This window comes from Callorhinus ursinus, unplaced genomic scaffold (assembly GCF_003265705.2).
Source record: "Callorhinus ursinus isolate GAN/ISIS: 27379988/994484 unplaced genomic scaffold, GSC_fseal_2.0 scaffold35, whole genome shotgun sequence".
In the NCBI taxonomy this organism is placed as follows: Eukaryota; Metazoa; Chordata; class Mammalia; order Carnivora; family Otariidae; genus Callorhinus; species Callorhinus ursinus.
In genome coordinates, this window is record NW_027397097.1 from 6,473,986 (window position 1) to 6,493,556 (window position 19,571).

Here is a 19,571-nt window from a genome sequence, read left to right on the forward strand (position 1 = left end):
CTATATACCAACAAGACAGAAGAAAGAGAAATTAAGGAGTTGATCCCATTTACAACTGAACCCAAAACCGTAGGATAACTAGAAATAAATCTAACCACAGAGACAAAGAATCTGTCCTCAGAAAAACCACAGAACACTCATGAAAGAAATTGAGGAAGACACAAAGAAATAGAAAACATTCCATGCTCATGGATTGGAAGAACAAATATTGTGAAAATGTCTAAGCTACCTAGAGCAATCTACACATTTAATGCAATCCCTATCAAAATATCATCAACTTTTTTCAAAGAAATGGAAATTTGTATGGAACCCGAAAAGACTCCAAATAGCCAGAGGAATGTTGAAAAAGAAAAGCAAAGCTGGTGGCATCACAATTCTGAACTTCAAGCTCTACTACAAAGCTATAATCGTCAAGACAGTCTGGTACTGGCACAAAAACAGACACATAGATCAATGGAATAGAATCGAGAGCCCAGAAATGGACCCTCAACTCTATGGTCAACTCATCTCCGACAAAGCAGGAAAGAATGTCCAATGGAAAAAAGGCAGTCTCTTCAACAAATGGTGTTGGGAAAATTGGACAGCCACATGCAGAAGAATGAAACTGGACCATTTCCTTACACCACACACAAAAATAGACTCAAAATGGATGAAAGACCCCAATGTGAGACAGGAATCCATCAAAATCCTTGCAGAGAACACAGGCGGAAACCTCTTTGACCTCAGCCACAGCAACTTTTTCCTAGAAACATCCCACAGGCAAGGGACGCAAGAGCAAAAATGAACTATCAGGGCTTCATCAAGATAAAAAGCTTTTGCACAGCAAAGGAAAGAGCCAACAAAACCAAAAGACAACCAACAGAATAGGAGAAGATATTTACAAATGACATATCAGATAAAGGGCTAGTATCCAAAATCTATAAAGAACTTATCAAATTCAACACCCAAAGAACAAATGATCCAATCAAGAAATGGGCAGAAGACATGAACAGACATTTTTCCAAAGAAGACATCCAAATGGCCAACAGACACATGAAAAAGTGCTCAACATTGCTCGGCATCAGGGAAATAGAAATCAAAACCTCAGTGAAGTACCACCTCACACCAGTCAGAATGGCTAAAGTTAACAAGTCAGCAAACGACAGATGTTGGCGAGGATGCGGAGAAAGGGGAACCCTCCTACACTGTTGGTGAGAATGCAAGCTGGTGCAGCCACTCTGGAAAACAGCATGGAGGCTCCTCAAAAAGTTGAAATTAGAGCTACCCTACAACCCAGCAATTGCACTACTGGGTATTTACCCCAACGATACAAATGTAGTGATCCAAAGGGGCACGTGCACCCCAATGTTTATAGCAGCAATGTTCACAATAGCCAAACTATGGAAAGAGCCTAGATGTCCATCAAAGATGAATGGATAAAGAAGATGTGATACACACACACACACACACACACACACACACACGCACACACACTGGAATATTATGCAGCCATCAAAAAGTTGAAATCTTGCCATTTGCAATGACATGGATGGAACTAGAGGGTATTATGCTAAGTGAAATAAGCCAATCAGAGAAAGACAATTATCTTATGATCTCACTGATATGAGGTATTTGAGAAACAAGACAGAGGATCATAGGGGAAGGGAGGGAAAAATGAAACAGGACAAAACTGGAGGGGGAGACAAACCATAAGAGACTCTTAATCTCAGGAAACAAACTGAGGGTTGCTGGAGTGAAGGGGGGTGGGAGGGATGGGGTGGCTTGGTGATGGACACTGGGGAGGGTATGTACTACGGTGAGTGCTGTGAATTGTGTAAGACTGATGAATCACAGACCTATACTCCTGAAACAAATAATACATTATTTTAATAAAAAAGTAAAAGAACAATGTATATATCTAAATTCTAAAATACTTTATTGCTGAAAATGTTAACCATCATCCGAGCTTTCAGTGAGTCATAATGTTTTTGCCAGTAGATGGTCTTGCCTCAGTGTTGATGGCTGCTGATTCATCAGGTGGTGGTTGCTGAAGGCTGGGGTGGCTGTGGCAATTTCTTAAAATAAGAGTACAATGAAGTCTGCTGCATTGATTGACTCTTCCTTTCACGAATGATTTCTCTATAGCATGTGATGCTGTTTGACAGTGTTTTACTCCCAGTAAAACTTCTTTCAAAATTGAAGTCAATCTTCTCAAACCCTGCCACTGCTTTAACCAACTGAGTTTATGTAATATTCTAAATCTTTTGTGTAGTTTCAACCATCTTTACAGCATCTTCACTAGTAGATTCCATCTCAAGAAACCACTCTCTTTGCTCATCCATAACAAGTAACTGCTCATCCATCCACGTTTTATCATAAGACTACGGCAGTTCAGTCACATCCTTGAGCTCCACTTCTAATTCTAGTTCTCTGGCTATTTCCACCATGTCTGCAGTTACTCCCTCAAGTCCTGATCCCCTCACAGTCATCCATGAGAGTTGGAATCCACTTTTTCCAAACTCCTGTTCATGTTGATATTTTGACCTCTTTCCATGAATCACAAATGTTCTTCAGGACATCTTGAATATTGAATTCTTCCAGAAGGTTTTCAATTTACTTTGCCCAGGTCCATCAGAGGAATCACTGTCTGTGGCTCTATAGCCTTACAAAATCTATTTCTTAAATAATAATAATAGTTGATAGTCAAAATGACTCCTTGATCCATGGGCTGCAAACTGGATGTTGTATTAGCAGGCATGAAAACAATATTCATTTTGCTGTACACCTCCATGAGAACTCTTGGGTGACCAGGTATATTATCAGTGAGCAGCAGTATTTTGAAAGGAAATTCTTTTTCTAAGCAGTTGGTCTCAACAGTGGGCTTAAAATAGTCAGTAAACTCTGTTGTAAACAGATGTGTTGCCATTCAGGCTTTGTTGTTCCATTTATAGAGCACAGGCAGAGTAGATCTAGCATAATTCCTCAGGACCCTAGGATTTTTGGAATGGTAAATGAGCACCAGCTTCAACTTAAAGTCACCAACTACATTAGCCCCTAACAAGAGAGTCAGCCTGTCCTTTGAAGCTTTGAAGCTAGGAAGTCCTAGAAGCATCTCTCTAGCTATGGAAGTCCTAGAGGCATCTTTTTCCAATAGAAGGCTGTTTTGGTCTATATTGAACATCTCTTGCTGAATGCAGCCACTGTCATGAATGATCTTAGCCAGATCTCCTGGATAACTTGCTGCTGCTTCTACATCAGCACCTGCTGCTTCGCCTTGTACTTTTATGTTACAGAGGCAGCTTTTTCTCCTTAAACCTCATCAACTAACCTCTGCTAGCTTCAGACTTCTCCTCTGCAGCTTCCTTACCTCTCTCAGTCTTCAGAGAATTGAAGAGAGTTAGGGCCTTCCTCTGGATTAGGCTTTGGCTTAAGGGAATGCTTTGGCTGGTATGATTTTCTATTCAGACCATTAAAACTTTCTTCATATCAGCAATAAGGTTGTTTTGCTTTCTTATCATTCTTGTGTTTATCAGAATGGCACGTTTGATTTCTTTCAAGGATTTCCCTTTGTAGTCACAGCATGTATTTGGTGCAAGAGGCCTAGCTTTCAGCCTATCTTGGTTTTTGATATGCCTTCCTCACTGAACTTAATCATTTCTAGCTTTTGATTTAACATGAGAGATGTGACTCTTCCTTTCCCTGGAACACTCAGAGGCCATTGTAGGGCTATTAACTGGTCTAATTTCAATATTGTTGTGTCTCAGGGAATAAGGAGGGGAAAGGGAGAGAAGTGAAGCACAGTGACATAAGGTATGCCTGTATGTGCCAATCTCTCCTTTGTACACAGATGCAAAAATCTTAAGTAGCCTATTAACAAAACAAAAGGATCCCAACACAAAGGTTTAACTGTCAAATCAGACTCACATGAATCTCATAGGATTCTATGATCCACCCAACACCAAACTTATTTATGATTCAAAGGATACAGGCAATTAGAAGGTACATATAAAACATTTTCTCTTGGAGAAATGTGAATCTGTTAAATGCAGTTACTCATAAAAACATCTTTTCTCTTCTATATTAGGATACATTCTGCTCTTGGGACTTAAAATGTGGAGTGTGTTTTTTTTAATTGAAATATAGTTGACACACCAATGTTCCAAAAGTCTCAAGTGTACAACATAGTGATTGCATAAATCTATATATTATGTTATGCTCACCTCAAGTTACCTTCTATCACCATACCTATTACAATACCATTGACAATATTCCCTATGCTATACCATCTTTCATCTCTGTAACTTATTCATTCTTTAACTGGAAGCTATACTAACCACTCCCCACTTCATTACCCCCTTTTTGCTTATCCCCTCCCGCCCCTGGCAACCACCAGTTTGTTCTCTGTGTTTATAGGTCTGTTTCTGCTTTTTGTTTGTTCATTTGTTTTGTTTTTTAGAGTCCACATACAAGTGAAATCATATGGTATTTGTCTTTCTCTGACTTATTTCACTTAGCAAATATCCTTTAGGCCCATCCACATTGTTGCAAATATCAAGATCACATTTTTTATGGCTGAGTAATATCCCATTACATATGTATACCACATCTTTATCCATTCATCTATTGATGGACATGGGCTGCTTCCATATGTTAGCTACTGTAAATAATGCTGCGATAAACACAGGGGTTCATATATCTTTTCAAATTAGCATTTTCATTTTCTACAACTCTCTATGTTACACTATGCTCACCCAAGTGTAACTACCATCTGTCACCATGCAACACTATTAGAATACCACGGACTATATTCCCTATGCTGTACCTTTTATTCCTGTGACTTATTCATTCCTTAAGTGGAAGCCTGTATCTCATGCTCCCCTTCACCCATTTTACCCAGCGCCCCCTACCCCCACCCCCCTGCAACCATCAGTTTGTTCTTTGTATTTATCGGTCTGATTTTGCTTTTTGTCTATTCATCTGGGTTTTTTTTAGATTTCACATGACTCTTGGTAGTGACCACATGATTATGGTGTCCCAACTCCAAAACAGATGGTGATCTCAATAAGGCCTATTTTTTCACTTCTCAATCTACATTCTTTCCCTGTAAGATCTTATGATTTCAATTTTGATCTATTCTAATAACTCTTAAATTTACATTTCCAGTTCATACTTTTCATTTGAGAAAGAGGAAATTTAAGGGGACTACTCAGAGTTTGATATGTTCCTGGGTTTAAGGAAAAACAAAATATGGTATCAAACCATGACTGAAAAAAGTCTATAGAAAGGCAAGAGGCTTTGGCTGGAGCTGCTCAAGCCCATGGCAGAACAAAATGAGGGAGGCTATATTGGAAATGAGCTGCATGTCCACAGATGTTGGGGGCAAAGATGTTGTTTTCTGTGGAACAGATTCAGATCCTTTGAGACACACTATTCTGGACTCATTTTAAAGGGCTCCAAACTAGGGGCGCCTGGGTGGCTCAGTCATTAAGTGTCTGCCTTTGGCTCAGGTCATGATTCCAGGGTCCTGGGATTGAGCCCCGCATCGGGCTCCCTGCTCCGTGGGAAGCCTGCTTCTCCCTCTCCCACTCCCCCTGCTTGTGTTCCCTCTCTCGCTGTCTCTCTCTCTGTCAAATAAATAAATAAAATCTTTAAAAAAGGGGGGGGGGTCCAAACTAAGGGAAGGTTAAAAAGACCTCAAGAAATTTCCAGGTGTATAGGAAGACAGACACTGACTCCACCAAGAAAGGTGTAGTCAAGGTTCTCAGCAGAAGGGTCTCTGAAAACACACACAGAAAAAGCCCATCGGATAAAAAGCCAACAACTGCACATTCATCTGGCCCTGACAGCATCAGCCCAGATGACCCTCTAACCCCTCTTTGTGCAACTCTGTTCGTTTATTCTATCTCCTTCTCCCCTGTGCCCTCTTCTGTTGAAAAGAGAGGTAAAAGGACCATCATGCTCTCGCTAGCACTGCAGGCTTCCCGGCCTGGGTTAAGTCCAAATAAGGAGAGGAAAAAATCTTATAATGTTCAAATTTGGGTTATTACAATGAACTGAAATTTTTAATGACTGAAATGAGAATGTTCTTATGATTATAAGGGACTGAGAAAGTAATGGAGTTTGCCTAAGATGTGATGGGAAGAACAGAGTCACAGAGTGAGTTTAACAAGGAGTGGTGAAAAAAAAATAAAGTTTGAGTTCAGCTCCTTCAGTAAATCAGTTATATCTGTTAGAAATTTAATTATTTCCATTAAAACAGTGTAAACAGATCTCTTCTTTCTAAGGGGAACAATGAAAGAAAGGGTGACTCTACTTAACACTGAGTGCCTAAGAGGCACATTCAGTCCTGGCCCAAGATCTCCTACAAAGGTTCAGTGTCCTACCTTATGACACCAGTGCAGGTTTGGTTCATACCCTTCCCAAACCAACAAAAATGCAAGTACCTGGAAAAGCAAAGAAGAAAAAGGAGGTTATTTTGAAATCACCAAGTTGCTAGGCAAAGCACTGTTCTGTAGCTCAAAATTCCTTTCACAGTCTAGCACTACATTCACTTCTTGCTATACCTGCACTTTGCAGCCTCTGGTAGTTTGCCATGCTGCTCCCCTGCCTGAAAAGCTCTCCCTCCCCATGCCACTGATGCTTCTTCAAAGGCAGTTCAAATGTCACCTTCTATTTGTAACGCTCACCAGCACCCCCAGGAAGAATTATTCTTGTCTCTGGAATCTCATGACAATCACCACACTGATATCCTTCCTGAGTTCCCACCAATTTCTTTTCCCCGTGATGAACTGTATTCATGGTATTACTTAGACACACTTGTGAGAGAAAAAAGGGCAGAGGCCAGCCCTTCCAATGGGTTATTTAAAAGCTCTTTCTTGAGGAATCGGTGCCATTGTTACAACTGTTAACTACTGTTGTTAACCTGATATTTAGTCAATAAATCTTAATTAGATTTGAATCTAAACAAAATCAGAACCCTTAGATGCTCAGGATATTAATGAGAGTTGGAATGTATAAAGCTCTTAATCTTTTTATCAAAATAATTTTATGTATCTGATTTCATTTGTTCTTTATCCAGCCCCATAAAATACCATTTTATTAGATATTATCATTCTTATTTGAAAGAAAAGAAATGGAGGCTCAAAGGGTTATATGACTTGACCAAGGTTACGAAGTAACCTAACAATAGAAATAGAACTCAGGTTTTACTCTTTGTGCACTGTTGTTGCCACTGTATGTATCCAAAAAGAAGTAGGGTAGAGTAGAAACTTTGTTGTAGTTATAATATATTGCCTTTTTGGACACTAGAACTCATTCCCACCTTAGAAGCTAGCTATACCATTTCCTGTTCACTGTATATAAAAGCAGTACAAGTCAGTGGTCAGAGTTTGGCCCAGAGCACATCCTTCATCTGCATTTTCCCCATTAAGAAGAAAAGTTTCTAACCAGCCTCCCTGCCTATAGCCACCCTTCACACCACAATTTCCAGGATGGTTTTCCTAAAATAGAAATCTGATTTATGCCAAATGTCTTAGCCTTATTTCCAGACCTTCCAAAATCTGTCACAAGCCTATCTTTTTAGCTATGTTCCCCATTATTCTTCATTATGCCCTACATGCTAAGAGAAATGACCCTCCATATTTTTGTCTTGCCACCTTTGTCATAATGTTCCCACAGCACAGCCTGGAATGTTCTTCCCTCATCCCCATATACACATGTCCAAATCTACCATCCCTTCAAGATCACACATCAGTGCCACCTCTTCCAAGAAGTCTTACTTAATCTTCTTGGCTGAAAGTCACTTCTTCTTCTCAGAAACCATACAGAACTTTTTTAAGGCTTCTCTAATGACAGTATAATGTTCTGCCTGTGTTAGTTATTTTTGTCTGTGAGTTAGTTGTCCTACTAGAGTTAAAACTCATTGAATTAAGACACTTGTAACTTTACATCTCATACCTATCTCTTTGAAGTGCCCTGCATGAAAATAAAAACTGCATGTTTTGTTGGTCACTGTATACTCAGTACTTAGCACTCATACAGTGATTAATAAATTTTGTTGAAAAAATGCAAATGGCAATGGATTTGGTGGGTTGGGGTTTTCTGTATCAGAAAGGAAATCAGTAAGGACAGGGAATTGTGAAATCAGAGAAAGATATATATGTCCTATGGATAAGTGGGCACTGAAAAACTCCCATTACCTGACAGTTATCCTCCCATAGCCTTCCACTTCTACAGACTTCTCTTGCTTGGCCTGAATTTCTCATACCACACTACACTACTATGTCAGGCAACAGAGACAGGGTCACTATTTGCCAAAAGACTTGATAAAATGTACTCTGCACCTGGACTAGAGGACTAACGTGCATTTGCACATTAGTCTAGGTTTGAAAAACTAGCTAATTTGTAAGACCCAGAAAGACCAATTCTCAGGACACAGGATATGAAATGAGGTAGTTCAATATGTAAAGGTACAGCTAAAGTGAATCTGGAGTGTTTAAAATAACAACATTGAACCATAAAATAGGCTATGAAACAAGATTAGTAAAAGGATGTTCTGCCACCCTTTAAAAGGGAAGGTTGTAAGACAGATCCTCTAATGGCACAAGCCTTTCTTTCCTTCATCCATCCTTTGTGCCTAAGATTCAAGTAGCTGATGTAAACCCCAACTCTGCTAAGACAAGAGTGATCTTAGTTTATGAAGGTTCTCAGCACCTATTGGATACTATCCCAGACAGAAGCACTTCACGAGGCTACTCAGAAAGGAGTAAGAGAAATGCAAAACATTACTCACCAACTGCAATGAAATATTACTCACCATCAGCAATGTACAGTAGGCAGCCAGGATCCCAAATAAACTCAGCAAAACAATGGACCAAAAGAACCAGTATCCTGTACCTAGAGAAATGACCCTGCAAAAATGTGTTTCAATCCTTAAAACATAGCAGAAATTAGTAGTCTGCGTCAAGGGTGAGGAACAAGACTGGACTAAATGAAGCATAAGAAAATGGAAGGAGATAAGAGAAGCAATCTGAGAACAAATCTGTGAAGAGCTTTGGAGATATTTAGTTGAGAAGTTTTAACTTTATCCTAGAGACAACTGGGTACTTTATTGGGGGTCTGTATTAATGGTAGGATTTTTTAAAGTTATTTAGAATATATACTCAAAAATTATGACCTCTTTTAAAAAATAATATAATAATACAGAAATTCTGGAAAGTCAAAAGAGAAAAAGTCATCCCTAAGTTCACCACCTTAATAAAATTAGTATTTTCCATTTTGGCAGGTTCTTTGTCCTTTTGCATGTATATTTTCTAATATAATTGTAATTAGCTACCATATTAAATGCGCTACGCTAGAACTAAGAGATTTGGGTCTTTTAAAAACAGTTCAGGGGTGCCTGGGTGGCTCAGTCCTTAAGTGTCTGCCTTCGGCTCAGGTCATAATCCCAGGGTCCTGGGACAGAGCCCCGCATCAGGCTCCCGGGCTCAGAGGGAAGCCTGCTTCTCCCTCTCCTACTCCCCTTGCTTGTGTTCCCTCTCTTGCTATGTCTCTGTCAAATAAATAAATAAAATCTTTAAAAAAATAAAATAAAAACATTTCAAATGTGTTCTGTTCTGAAAGTGGTTATGAGAGAAACCTGCTAATGATTCGCTAAGAGAAACAATGTTATACTTGGTCTAGATATTATATGTCAAATAATTTACACTCATTTCCAGATAACAGAAATTAACTTCTCTCAATGTAAAACCTGGAGAAATCATATTTTAATAATATAAAATATAGAATAATGAACATATAACCACATTCAAAATAACAAAGGAAATTCTCTTTGGTCAGGGGCTGTAAGACACACCCAGAAGAAACAAACAGACAAGCAGTCACCATATCGAGAACTATCACAAATCAAGACACTGGGAACAGTATTCTGTAGATGAGCTTACGACCAGAAATCAGAAATCATCAAATGTCAACAAATGAATCCAATAAAGCTGACAAATAGAAAAATAGAGCAATAGAGCAATCAGAAAAGAATCACAAAACAAATATATTTCAGAATTTTAGAGAAATAAAGGGAGGACTAATATCCATGTAACAAGAATATGTTTTTTCCTTTCTTTTAAGATTTTATTTTAAGTAATCTCTACACCCAACATGGGAATTGAATTTACAACCCCGAGATCAAGTCGCATGTTCTACTGACTAAGCCCCAAGAATATGATGTTTTAATACAAGAACAGGGACAATCAAAACAATCAAAGTTCTTGAAAGAAAATGAGAGATGGACTTAATATCAGTCTAGATACAGCCAAAGGATTAATAGAACAGCTTAACCAAGAAATATTTGCTTTGCTTTCAAGTGAGAATGGAAAGCTAAAGTTTGCCATTTAATGGTGCCTCTATCTTTTCTAATCATTTCTCTAGCCACATTAGATTTTTCCCCACTTCCTTTCAACCTTCTTTTGTATATTCAATCACATGTAAATATTATTATTAGTTTAGTTCAGCTCAAAACTCTTTCACCAAACTCAAGTGAAGTTCTCATCCACCTGCTATGAACTTCAGGCAAAGGAAGAGCTGTGATTTTTTTTTCCTCTCTCCCTTTTCTACTTCTTCCTGTCCCATTCATCTGTACGTACTCTTGGTGGTGGTTTGGGGCAGGGGCTGGATAACAAAAGGGAGTGAGAAGAATGAAAAGGAGTTAGCTTAAGTGACTGACTACACATCTGTGGGAATTAAAAAAGCAAGTCTTTCTTGGCCATCACTCCTTTAATCTGGGAATATACAGTTGCTGATGAATATGCAGTAGGCTCACTCTACATGGATTGTCCAATTTAGGCTTCTTATGACTTAGTATTTTCAAGCAGCTTTCTCTCTACTCCAGGTCATTTGTTTTATATACCCCAGCACCATAATCACATCCCCCTTTTCTCTATCATTCAATAGAGAAAGCCTGTTAGGAAGCCTAGTCAGTGCAACTTTGTCTAAATCCACATTCACTGCACTAATGCTTAAAGAAATCTTCCAGGACCCCATCCCTGCTTTCCCACAGCTGCACAATGCAGCCTTCTTGCATCTCCTCAAATACATATCTTATATACCTCAATTATATTAGTACCACCAATTGTCAACTGACAGTAATTCTGAGGAAACAAAAAAAGGCACATCATGGTGAGCCACTGAGGACTTTCATATAACATAAGGAATAGGGAGACAAGTTTAACCCCCCAATACACGCGGGGTTGGGGGGGCAGAGAAGAAGGAAAGTGACAGCTACCCCATCAAAAATTCTGCTCTACCTCTCTCTAGCTAAAGGTAACAACAACTAAAAAAGCTGGATATGTTCCTTAAAATCTAAATGAAGGCATCAGGGAGCCAATAAACAGTGAAGAACTATGGAACCAAGATCCAAATAAGAGAGGAAATCAACAGACATAACTTGGCATTTGAATGATTTTTCTCTAGAAGCGACTGGGATAAAAAGGAGGGCTTCCCATATCTTGCAGGGTTAGGAGGACAAAAAAAGTGAGAAGGGTAATCTGATAAACACTATACACTTTGATTTGGGACCTTCCAAGGCTACATCCTAGGAATAAACACAATCCAGAAATACACTGCTTTTGGGGAACAGAATCCTAGCTTTGAACCATTTAAGTACATCAAACTGAATTAAGGTGAATAGGATTTGCTAATAAACCTAGTTACTTGTGAGAGTAACTGAGAGTAAATAATGTAATTCAAGGCCTCAAATTACCTATACAAACTTTTTATAAACAATGTCTGGCACTCAAGCAAAACAATCGGGCACGCCAAGAGAGGAGACCACATTAGTGAATGCCTAAAGAAAGGACAACAGGGGCACCTGGGTGGCTCAGTCAGTTAAGCGTCCAACTCTTGATCTCAGCTCAGGTGTTAGTCTCAGGGTTGTGAGTTCAAGCCCTGTGTTGGGCTCTATGCTGGGCATGGAACCTACTTAAAAGAGGAAGGAAGAAGGGAGGGAGGGAGGACAACATAAAAAGATCTTCAGCAAATATAGGTAAGAAAAATATCAGACACACACTTCTAAATAAATATCCTTAAAATGTTTAGACTAGAATTTCAGTAGAGAACTATTTAAAAGGAGACCAATTAAAAAAATAAAAGAATATGTTATGGGGCGCCTGGGTGGCTCAGTTGTTAAGCATCTGCCTTCGGCTAAGGTCATGATCCCAGGGTCCTGGGATCGAGCCCCGCATCAGGCTCCCTGCTCAGCCAGGAGCCTGCTTCTCCCTCTCCCACTCCCCCTGCTTACGTTTCCTTTCTCACTGTGTCTTTCTCTGTCAAAGTCAAACAAATAAAATCTTTAAAATAAATAAATAAATAAATAAAAGAATATGTTAAACAAAAGTTAGGTCAGAAAAATATATCAAGAATGAAACAGAGACACATGAAAAAATACACAAAAAATCAGAAGATTAAGGCACCTGGGGGTAAAGAAGTTCTAATACACATAAAATTAAAGTTCCAAAAGTAGAGATGATAAAAAATGGGGTAAAAACAGTATTTGAAAAGACAGTGGCTGAGAACTTTTCCAAAATGATTAAAGTATTTTATTGCTCTGGGATCAGTCAGGAAATAATTTATTGTAGGGATTAGACCTTATGCTATTATAGAAGCTATTAGAGAAGGCTATATAAGGCTGTTACATCCGTTCTGATATTTGGCCTAAAGTTGCTAGAAGTCAGGCCAGCAGTTGGGAAGGAAAACTGGACATGACACATGAGAGAACTAAAACCCATAATGAGCAACTGGAACCCACAGAGACAAACTGAAACACATGAGGACAGACTGGAACCCATGAGGAGACACACAGACAATGGAACATGTGTCTGTCTATCACAATGTCAAGCATTTAGCTAAGCTAGTCCACGGTATTGCTGCCTCAACATCCATTTTGTTTGGCCAAGTGGCCTGCAGGGACCTTAAACTGACACAGGCTCCCTTAGGGAAGTAGATGCCCTATAGAGCATCCCACAAAGTCACAAGCAAATGTAAGTTCCTCATAGGTCTCTCCCAACAGCCCTTGGGATCAAGTTTCCTCTGCTTCCTAGTGCCTGTATGCCTTATATGCCCCTTAGATAAGACTCTCATGGCGCTTACCAAATTCCTGCTCTTTTAGTTTGATCAATTTGGCCCTAGCCCAGGAATCCCAAAACACTCCACTCAAGGACCCTAAAAGCGTGTGCCCCAGGTCCTGCCTCTCTTTCTGCCTTGACTTTCTGTGTGCCCCTTGAAGTGTGCCATGTACTTCCTCCAGTACTTATAAGTAATAAACTTCTCTTTTGATTTCTCTGGTGGTCTGCGGCTGAACCACCACCCACCACTATTGTTGCCTTGACTCATCATCCAGCACTCTGTGCTCCACATAATAAATGTTAAGTTTAACAACTGCCTCCAACTGTGATGATAAGAGTGACATGTAGAAAAGTTGGCGCCTTTCATTACTGTGGCCTAGAACATGAAGAAACTAAAAAAGATCTGGCAAGGTCAGAGAGTATGTGGGCTGAGGTGCCACCCCATGCCAACTAATGAACTATCAGATACTGACATTGCGTGAAGGCTGCCATAATGCCTGGGCACATCGCTGACCTTCAGAGTATAAAACAGTGGCTGCTGATTCACTTCCCACATCCAAATTTTATGCAAATTTCTCTTGTGACTAATCCTAACTCAATCTTATATTGGGAATGGAATTCTCAGAAATGTAGTTTTAGTTTAGCTGGCCCAGAAAGTACACTATCCCAGTCCACTCAAGGTCAACTTGGTATCCATGCACACCTCTACTAACTACCCTTATTTTCTGTCTAACATGATGCAATTATCTCTCATACAACTAAAAATACATCAGTCTTCTCTCCAAAAGAGGTTAGAGTTCTCACCAATGGGTGATGGTTATACCTCTAATTTAAGTACCGATATATATGGTTAACTACTATTAACATATCCTATTTTGAATGGTAGAAGAATGGAAGAAGAGAAAAAAAATATATATATGAGGGGAAGAAACAAGGGAGGGAGGGAGGGATGGACAAGCAGAATTCTGGCATCCATGACCTTTGTCCTCTGGTGTCACACCAGTAATAATGGTATTTTAGATGGTAAAAGGAACTTTGCAAATGTAATTAAGGTTACTAATCAGCTGACTTTAAAATAGGGAGATTAACCTGGATTATCTGGGTCAATCCAGTATAATCACATGAACTCTTAAAATCAGAAGAGGAAGTCAGAGAGATGAAAAAGAACTCAGAGAAATTTGCAGTGTGAGAAGGACTTGACACCCAGTTGCTAGCTCTGAAGACAGAGAAGGCCACAAGCTAAAGAATGCACTGGCTTCTAGCAGGTGAGAACAACTTTCATCTGACAACCACCAAAGGAAGGGCTCTTCATTTCTACAACGAGAAATACATGGATTCTGCCAACAACTGAATAAACCGAGAAGTGCATTCTCACCCAGAGACTACAGATAAAAGATCAGGCCAGCTGGCACCCTGATTTCAGCATTATGAGATCCTAAGCATAGTACCCAGCTGAGTATGCCTGACTTCTGACCTATAGAACTGAGATAATAAATGCATATTGTTTTAGGCCACTCAATTTGTAGTAATTTGCTATAGCAGCAATGGAAAACTGCCCATGAAACTTACTTATGGCATTAGAACCTGTGGGAATGCACTCATACATACAACTTCTAATTGATGATGGGAGTATTAAGTGAGAATTCTGCTTGCTTCTGAGTATGTTTATTCCAACTATACATTCCAGAACTAGAGAAATAACCACAAAGTGTGTTTGGGGACCCACTAGACCCATTGTAGAGATGGACTTGAGCCAAAGTGCCATCCATTACCTATCATCTGAAAGCCCTATTCTGACTAGTGAGTCACCGTGGTGTTTTCAACATCTCCAGAAATTCCTATCACTTCAGTGTCATTGTACATTAATTCCCCCCAAAGTACAACCCCATGCACAACCACCTTGGTAAACGACCAGAGATTCTTTGGGGGTGGGAGAAACTAGGAGGAAGACTGACAGTATATACTTTTGGTTGTGTAGCAAGGTCCTTCTGCAAGGCCTTCCCTTCATTCATGGGCCAATTTATTTGGTAAATGAGTAAAACAGAGAGCAGGCAAATAGCAAAAAAGATTAACAAAATTAATCTCACCACTCCTATTTAACATAGTATTGGAAGTCCTAGCCAGAGCAATCAGGCAAGAAAAAATAAATAAATAAAAGGCATCAGAATTGGAAAAGAAGAAGTATGATTGCCTCCATTTGCAGATTACATAATTTTATACAGAAAATCCTAAAGACACCACCAAAAAACAGTTAAATCTAATCAGCAAATTCAGTTAAGTTGCAGGAGACAAAATCAACACACAAAAATCAATAGCATTACTGTACACTAATAATGAATTATCTGAAAAAGAAGTAAAGAAAAAAATTCCACTTACATTAGCATCAATAACAATAAAATACCTAGGAATAAATTTAACCAAGGAGGTGAAAGATCTATAACCAAAAAATATAAGACACTGAGGAAAGAAATTGAAGACACAAATATGTGGAAAGATATCCCACATTCATGAAGAATATTAAAGAATATTATTAAAATTTCCATATTACACAAGCCATCTGTAGATTCAGTTCAATCCCTATCCAAATTCCAAAAGCATTTTTCACAGAAATAGAACAAATAATCTTAAAATTTTCATGGAACTACAAAAGACCTTGAATAGCCAAATAATATGGAAAAAGAACAAAGCTGGAGGCATCACACTCCCTGATTTCAGATTGTTTACAAATCCATAGTAATCAAATCAGTATGGTACTAGCATTAAAAACAGACACATAGGGTGCCTGGGTGGCTCAGTCGGTCAAGTGTCTGCCTTCGGCTCAAGTCACGATCCCAGAGTCCTGGGATTGAGCCCCACCTCCAGCTCCCTGCTTAGCAGGAAGTCTGTTTCTCCCTCTCCCTCTGCTCTTCACCCCCGCACCCCTGTTCGTGTGTGGTCTCTTGCGCTCTGCTCTCTCTCTCAAATAAATAAATAAATCTTTAAAAAATAAATAAATAAAAATAAAATAAAAACAGATCTAAAAATAGATCAATGAAACAGAATAAAGAGCCCATGTGCATATATGGTCAATTAATTTATGGCAAAGAAAACAAAAACCAAGAATATACAATGGAGAAAGGGCAGTCTCCTCAATAAACTGGATAGCCACATGCAAAAGAATGAAACTGTACCACTATGTTATACCATATACAAAAGTCAACTCAAAATGGATTATGAAAGATTTGAATGTAAAATGTGAAATCATAAACTCCTGGAAGAAAATATAAGCAGTAAGTTCCTTGACATCCCTCTTGTTGACAATTTTTTTGGATGTGACACCAAAAGCAAAGGCAACAAAACAAATAAGTAGGACTACCTTAAACTAAAAGCTTCTGCCCAGCAAAGGAAACCATCAACAAAATGAAAAGGAAACCTACCAAAAGGGAGAAAATATTTGCAAAACATGTATCTGAGTAAGTGGTTAATAACAATATACATAAAGAACTCATATAATTCAATAGCAAATAAATAATCCAATTAGAAATGGGCAGAGGATCTAAACAGACATGCTTCCAAAAAAGACATACAGACCAACAGGTACATGATAAGGTACATAGAAGTTATAGCATAGGGAATACAGTCAATGGTACTGCAATAGCATTGTATGGTGACGGATGGTAGCTATACTTGTGATGCGCACAGCATACAGAGCTGTTGAATCACATGAAACTAATGTGTGTCACCTACACATCAATAAAACAAACAAACAAAAAAACCCTCAATGGATAGACAAGAAAAAGGAATATGAGGCAAGGTGAGGGAAAATGTGTTAATATGAGCATAGGGGCTATTAATACAAGTATTGTATACAGACATGGAAGGGGATTGGTCCAGTTCACATCCCATTATGCTCCAATCCTGGTTCCATTCTTGTGAAGAACAATAAGCTCACCCAGAGATGAACAGTCTTGTATATGATGAACATGTTAAATGCTTGAGTTGTTTAAGATAGAGAAGAGAATATTTAGGGGAATGATGGCTGTCTTCAGTTGTCCTGCTCTGGGTGAGGTGCCAGATGGCCAAACCAAGACCAGTAAAAGTCAGAGGGAAAGCAGACTTCAGCTTATTATAATAAAGAGCTCTTAAACATTTAGAGCTCTCTAAGTATGGAAAGGCTGAAATATAAAACAGTATGTGCCCACCACTTGAAGTTTTAATCAGAGATTAAAGTCAAGACCACCTGGAAAGAATATTTTAAAATATGTGTACAGTGTGGAGAATTGGAACAGTTGGCTCCAAGATCTCTCTGACTTTGTGATTCTATGTCTTTGGATGGGATTTTGCTGAGACTGCTATATACTAACCCCCCCAACACATGCACCCCTCCTTATACAGTTAAGTATGCTCCCCTTAATTTCTGTGAATACTACTGAGACATTAGAAGTCTACTACAATATAATACTTTTTATTATCTTATAGTTTATGAACAGCATTTACATGAGATTCTCCCATTTGGTCCTCAAAACAGTCTCATGAAATAGGTAGAGCCAGAGTTTGTTCTCTCTTTCTCTCTCACACACACACACATGCACATGATGGCTGTCTTCAGTTGTTCCTGCACTGGGTGAGGTGCCAGATGGCCAAACCAAGACCAGTAAAAGTCATGTCTGTGTATTCATGTCTGTGTGTGTGTACACATGAATATACACAGACCCATGCCAAAATAGACACACAAAGTGAATTTCAACCTTTACTGTGATCATAACTGTTGCTTATCAAATGTAATAATTTGCTATTTTAAAAGTCAATCCAGTGAAATCTGAATAAGCTCCACGTATTCTGCCAATGTCAACTTTCTGGTTTTAACATTATGCAATAGTTTTACAAGATGCTACTATCGCGTGAAGCTGGGTAAAGTGTGCATGGGACCTCCCTGTACATTTCTTTTCTACTTCCTGTGAATCTATAATCATTTCCTAATAATTTTTTTAATACAGAAAGCCCAGGAAAATCAAACTAAAATATGATACCCCACTGGTACTCATGGGAGAGAGGACAAGTAGGAAGGAGGAAGGCAGAAGACAGGAAGATAAAATAAAAGCACAAGAACTTTAAAAATAAGTCATAGTGAAAAATAAATTAATAAAATAAAATAAAAATAAATCTAAATCATAGTGAAAACAGACCTAAAAGATTTTAAAAATAAACAAGTGGGACTACATCAAAATAAAAAGCTTCTGCAAAGCAAAGGAAACCATCAACAAAATGAAAAGGCAAACTACCAAAATAAAGAAAATATTTGCAAATCATGTATCTGATTAATACTCAAAATACAGGAGCAGGTCCGAGGGGTCCCATGCGGCAGACGCTGGCCGGAACTATCCTGGCTAGATAACAATGGGAAAAGTGCAATTAAAAAACTGAGGAACAGTTTGCCACTTAGAAGAGAACTAGATCGTTTAAAAGATGATCTGTCTCAGCAGCTGCAGCTCTCAGACATCAGGTGGCAGAGGAGCTGGGGCATCGCCCATCGCTGTAACCAGCTTCATTGTTTAGGCCACTTAGCACAGCACAACTTGGAAACACTTAAAAATGCAAAAGGATGTACAATAATATTTACAGACTGATCCGGAATGAGTGCAGTGGGCCATGTGATGCTAGGAACAATGGATGTCCATCATCACTGGACAAAACTTTTTGAAAGGTTACCAAGTTATTTTGACCTTCAGAGGAGGCTGATGCTTTTAGAAGACCAAATAAGCTACCTCCTCGGAGGTATACAAGTGGTTTATATCGAGGAATTGCAACCAGTATTGATGCTTGAAGAATATTACTCTCTTCTTGATGTATTCTATAATAGACTGGTGAAAAACAGAATACCCTTTCACCCTCGAAGTCTGCGTGGTTTACAGATGATCCTTAACAGTGACAGATATGCTCCAAGCTTGCATGAACTCGGGCACTTTAACATCCCAAGCCTCTGTGACCCAGCAAACCTCTAGTGGTTTATCCTTACCAAAGCCCAGCAGGCAAGAGACAACATGAAAAGAAAAGAAGAGTAAGTGCCATGAGCCCTTTGTAATGTCCTGTCAGTCAGTCTGTCAAAATTCAGGTTTTTGGAATTCATAAAGATAGGACATAAAAACTGCATGAAACTTAGGAAGTGGACTGATTTGTGCATATTCCACGTTTATTTATCCCCCACCTCCTTGGTCTGCCAGGAATTGCATGTGGTGTTTCTGAGTATAACAGCCTCAATGACATTACCACCATGTGCCTCCATTTGAGAAGCAAGGCTTGTTAGTATAAAAGTCAACTCAGGAGCAGAACAAAAGATAAGAATGTCGGAAAGAAATTCTCCAGATGGGAAAAATTCAGTTACTGCTTGAATAACAGGAATCTTGATGGTCTAAAACATTGAGAACTACTGATTTTAAGTAAATGAGAAGAAGTTTTAAAGTAAAAAATTGATGTCATTCAAAAAAAAAATACTCAAAATAC

The 19,571-nt window shown here is 38.8% G+C and overlaps 1 protein-coding gene and 1 pseudogene across 9 annotated transcripts in view; one reads left to right on the plus strand and one right to left on the minus strand.

Moving 5' to 3' along the window:
• The window catches only part of GDPD4 (glycerophosphodiester phosphodiesterase domain containing 4), a 147,508-nt gene that overhangs the window by 113,078 nt on the left and 14,859 nt on the right, over nt 1–19,571 (minus strand). For all 9 annotated transcript variants that reach the window (XR_012374517.1, XR_012374515.1, XR_012374516.1 and 6 more), the window contains exons 4-5: nt 8,795–8,888; nt 6,363–6,422 (exon numbers count right to left, since the gene is read on the minus strand). Coding sequence is in view for 4 of the 9 variants with exons in the window: in XM_073879769.1 (XP_073735870.1) it covers nt 6,363–6,422; nt 8,795–8,888 (154 nt within the window). In the remaining 5 variants the exon portion in view is untranslated. The remainder of the gene's footprint in view (nt 1–6,362; nt 6,423–8,794; nt 8,889–19,571) is intronic.
• Nucleotides 16,614–19,176, plus strand: LOC141370434 (T-cell activation inhibitor, mitochondrial pseudogene; annotated as a pseudogene).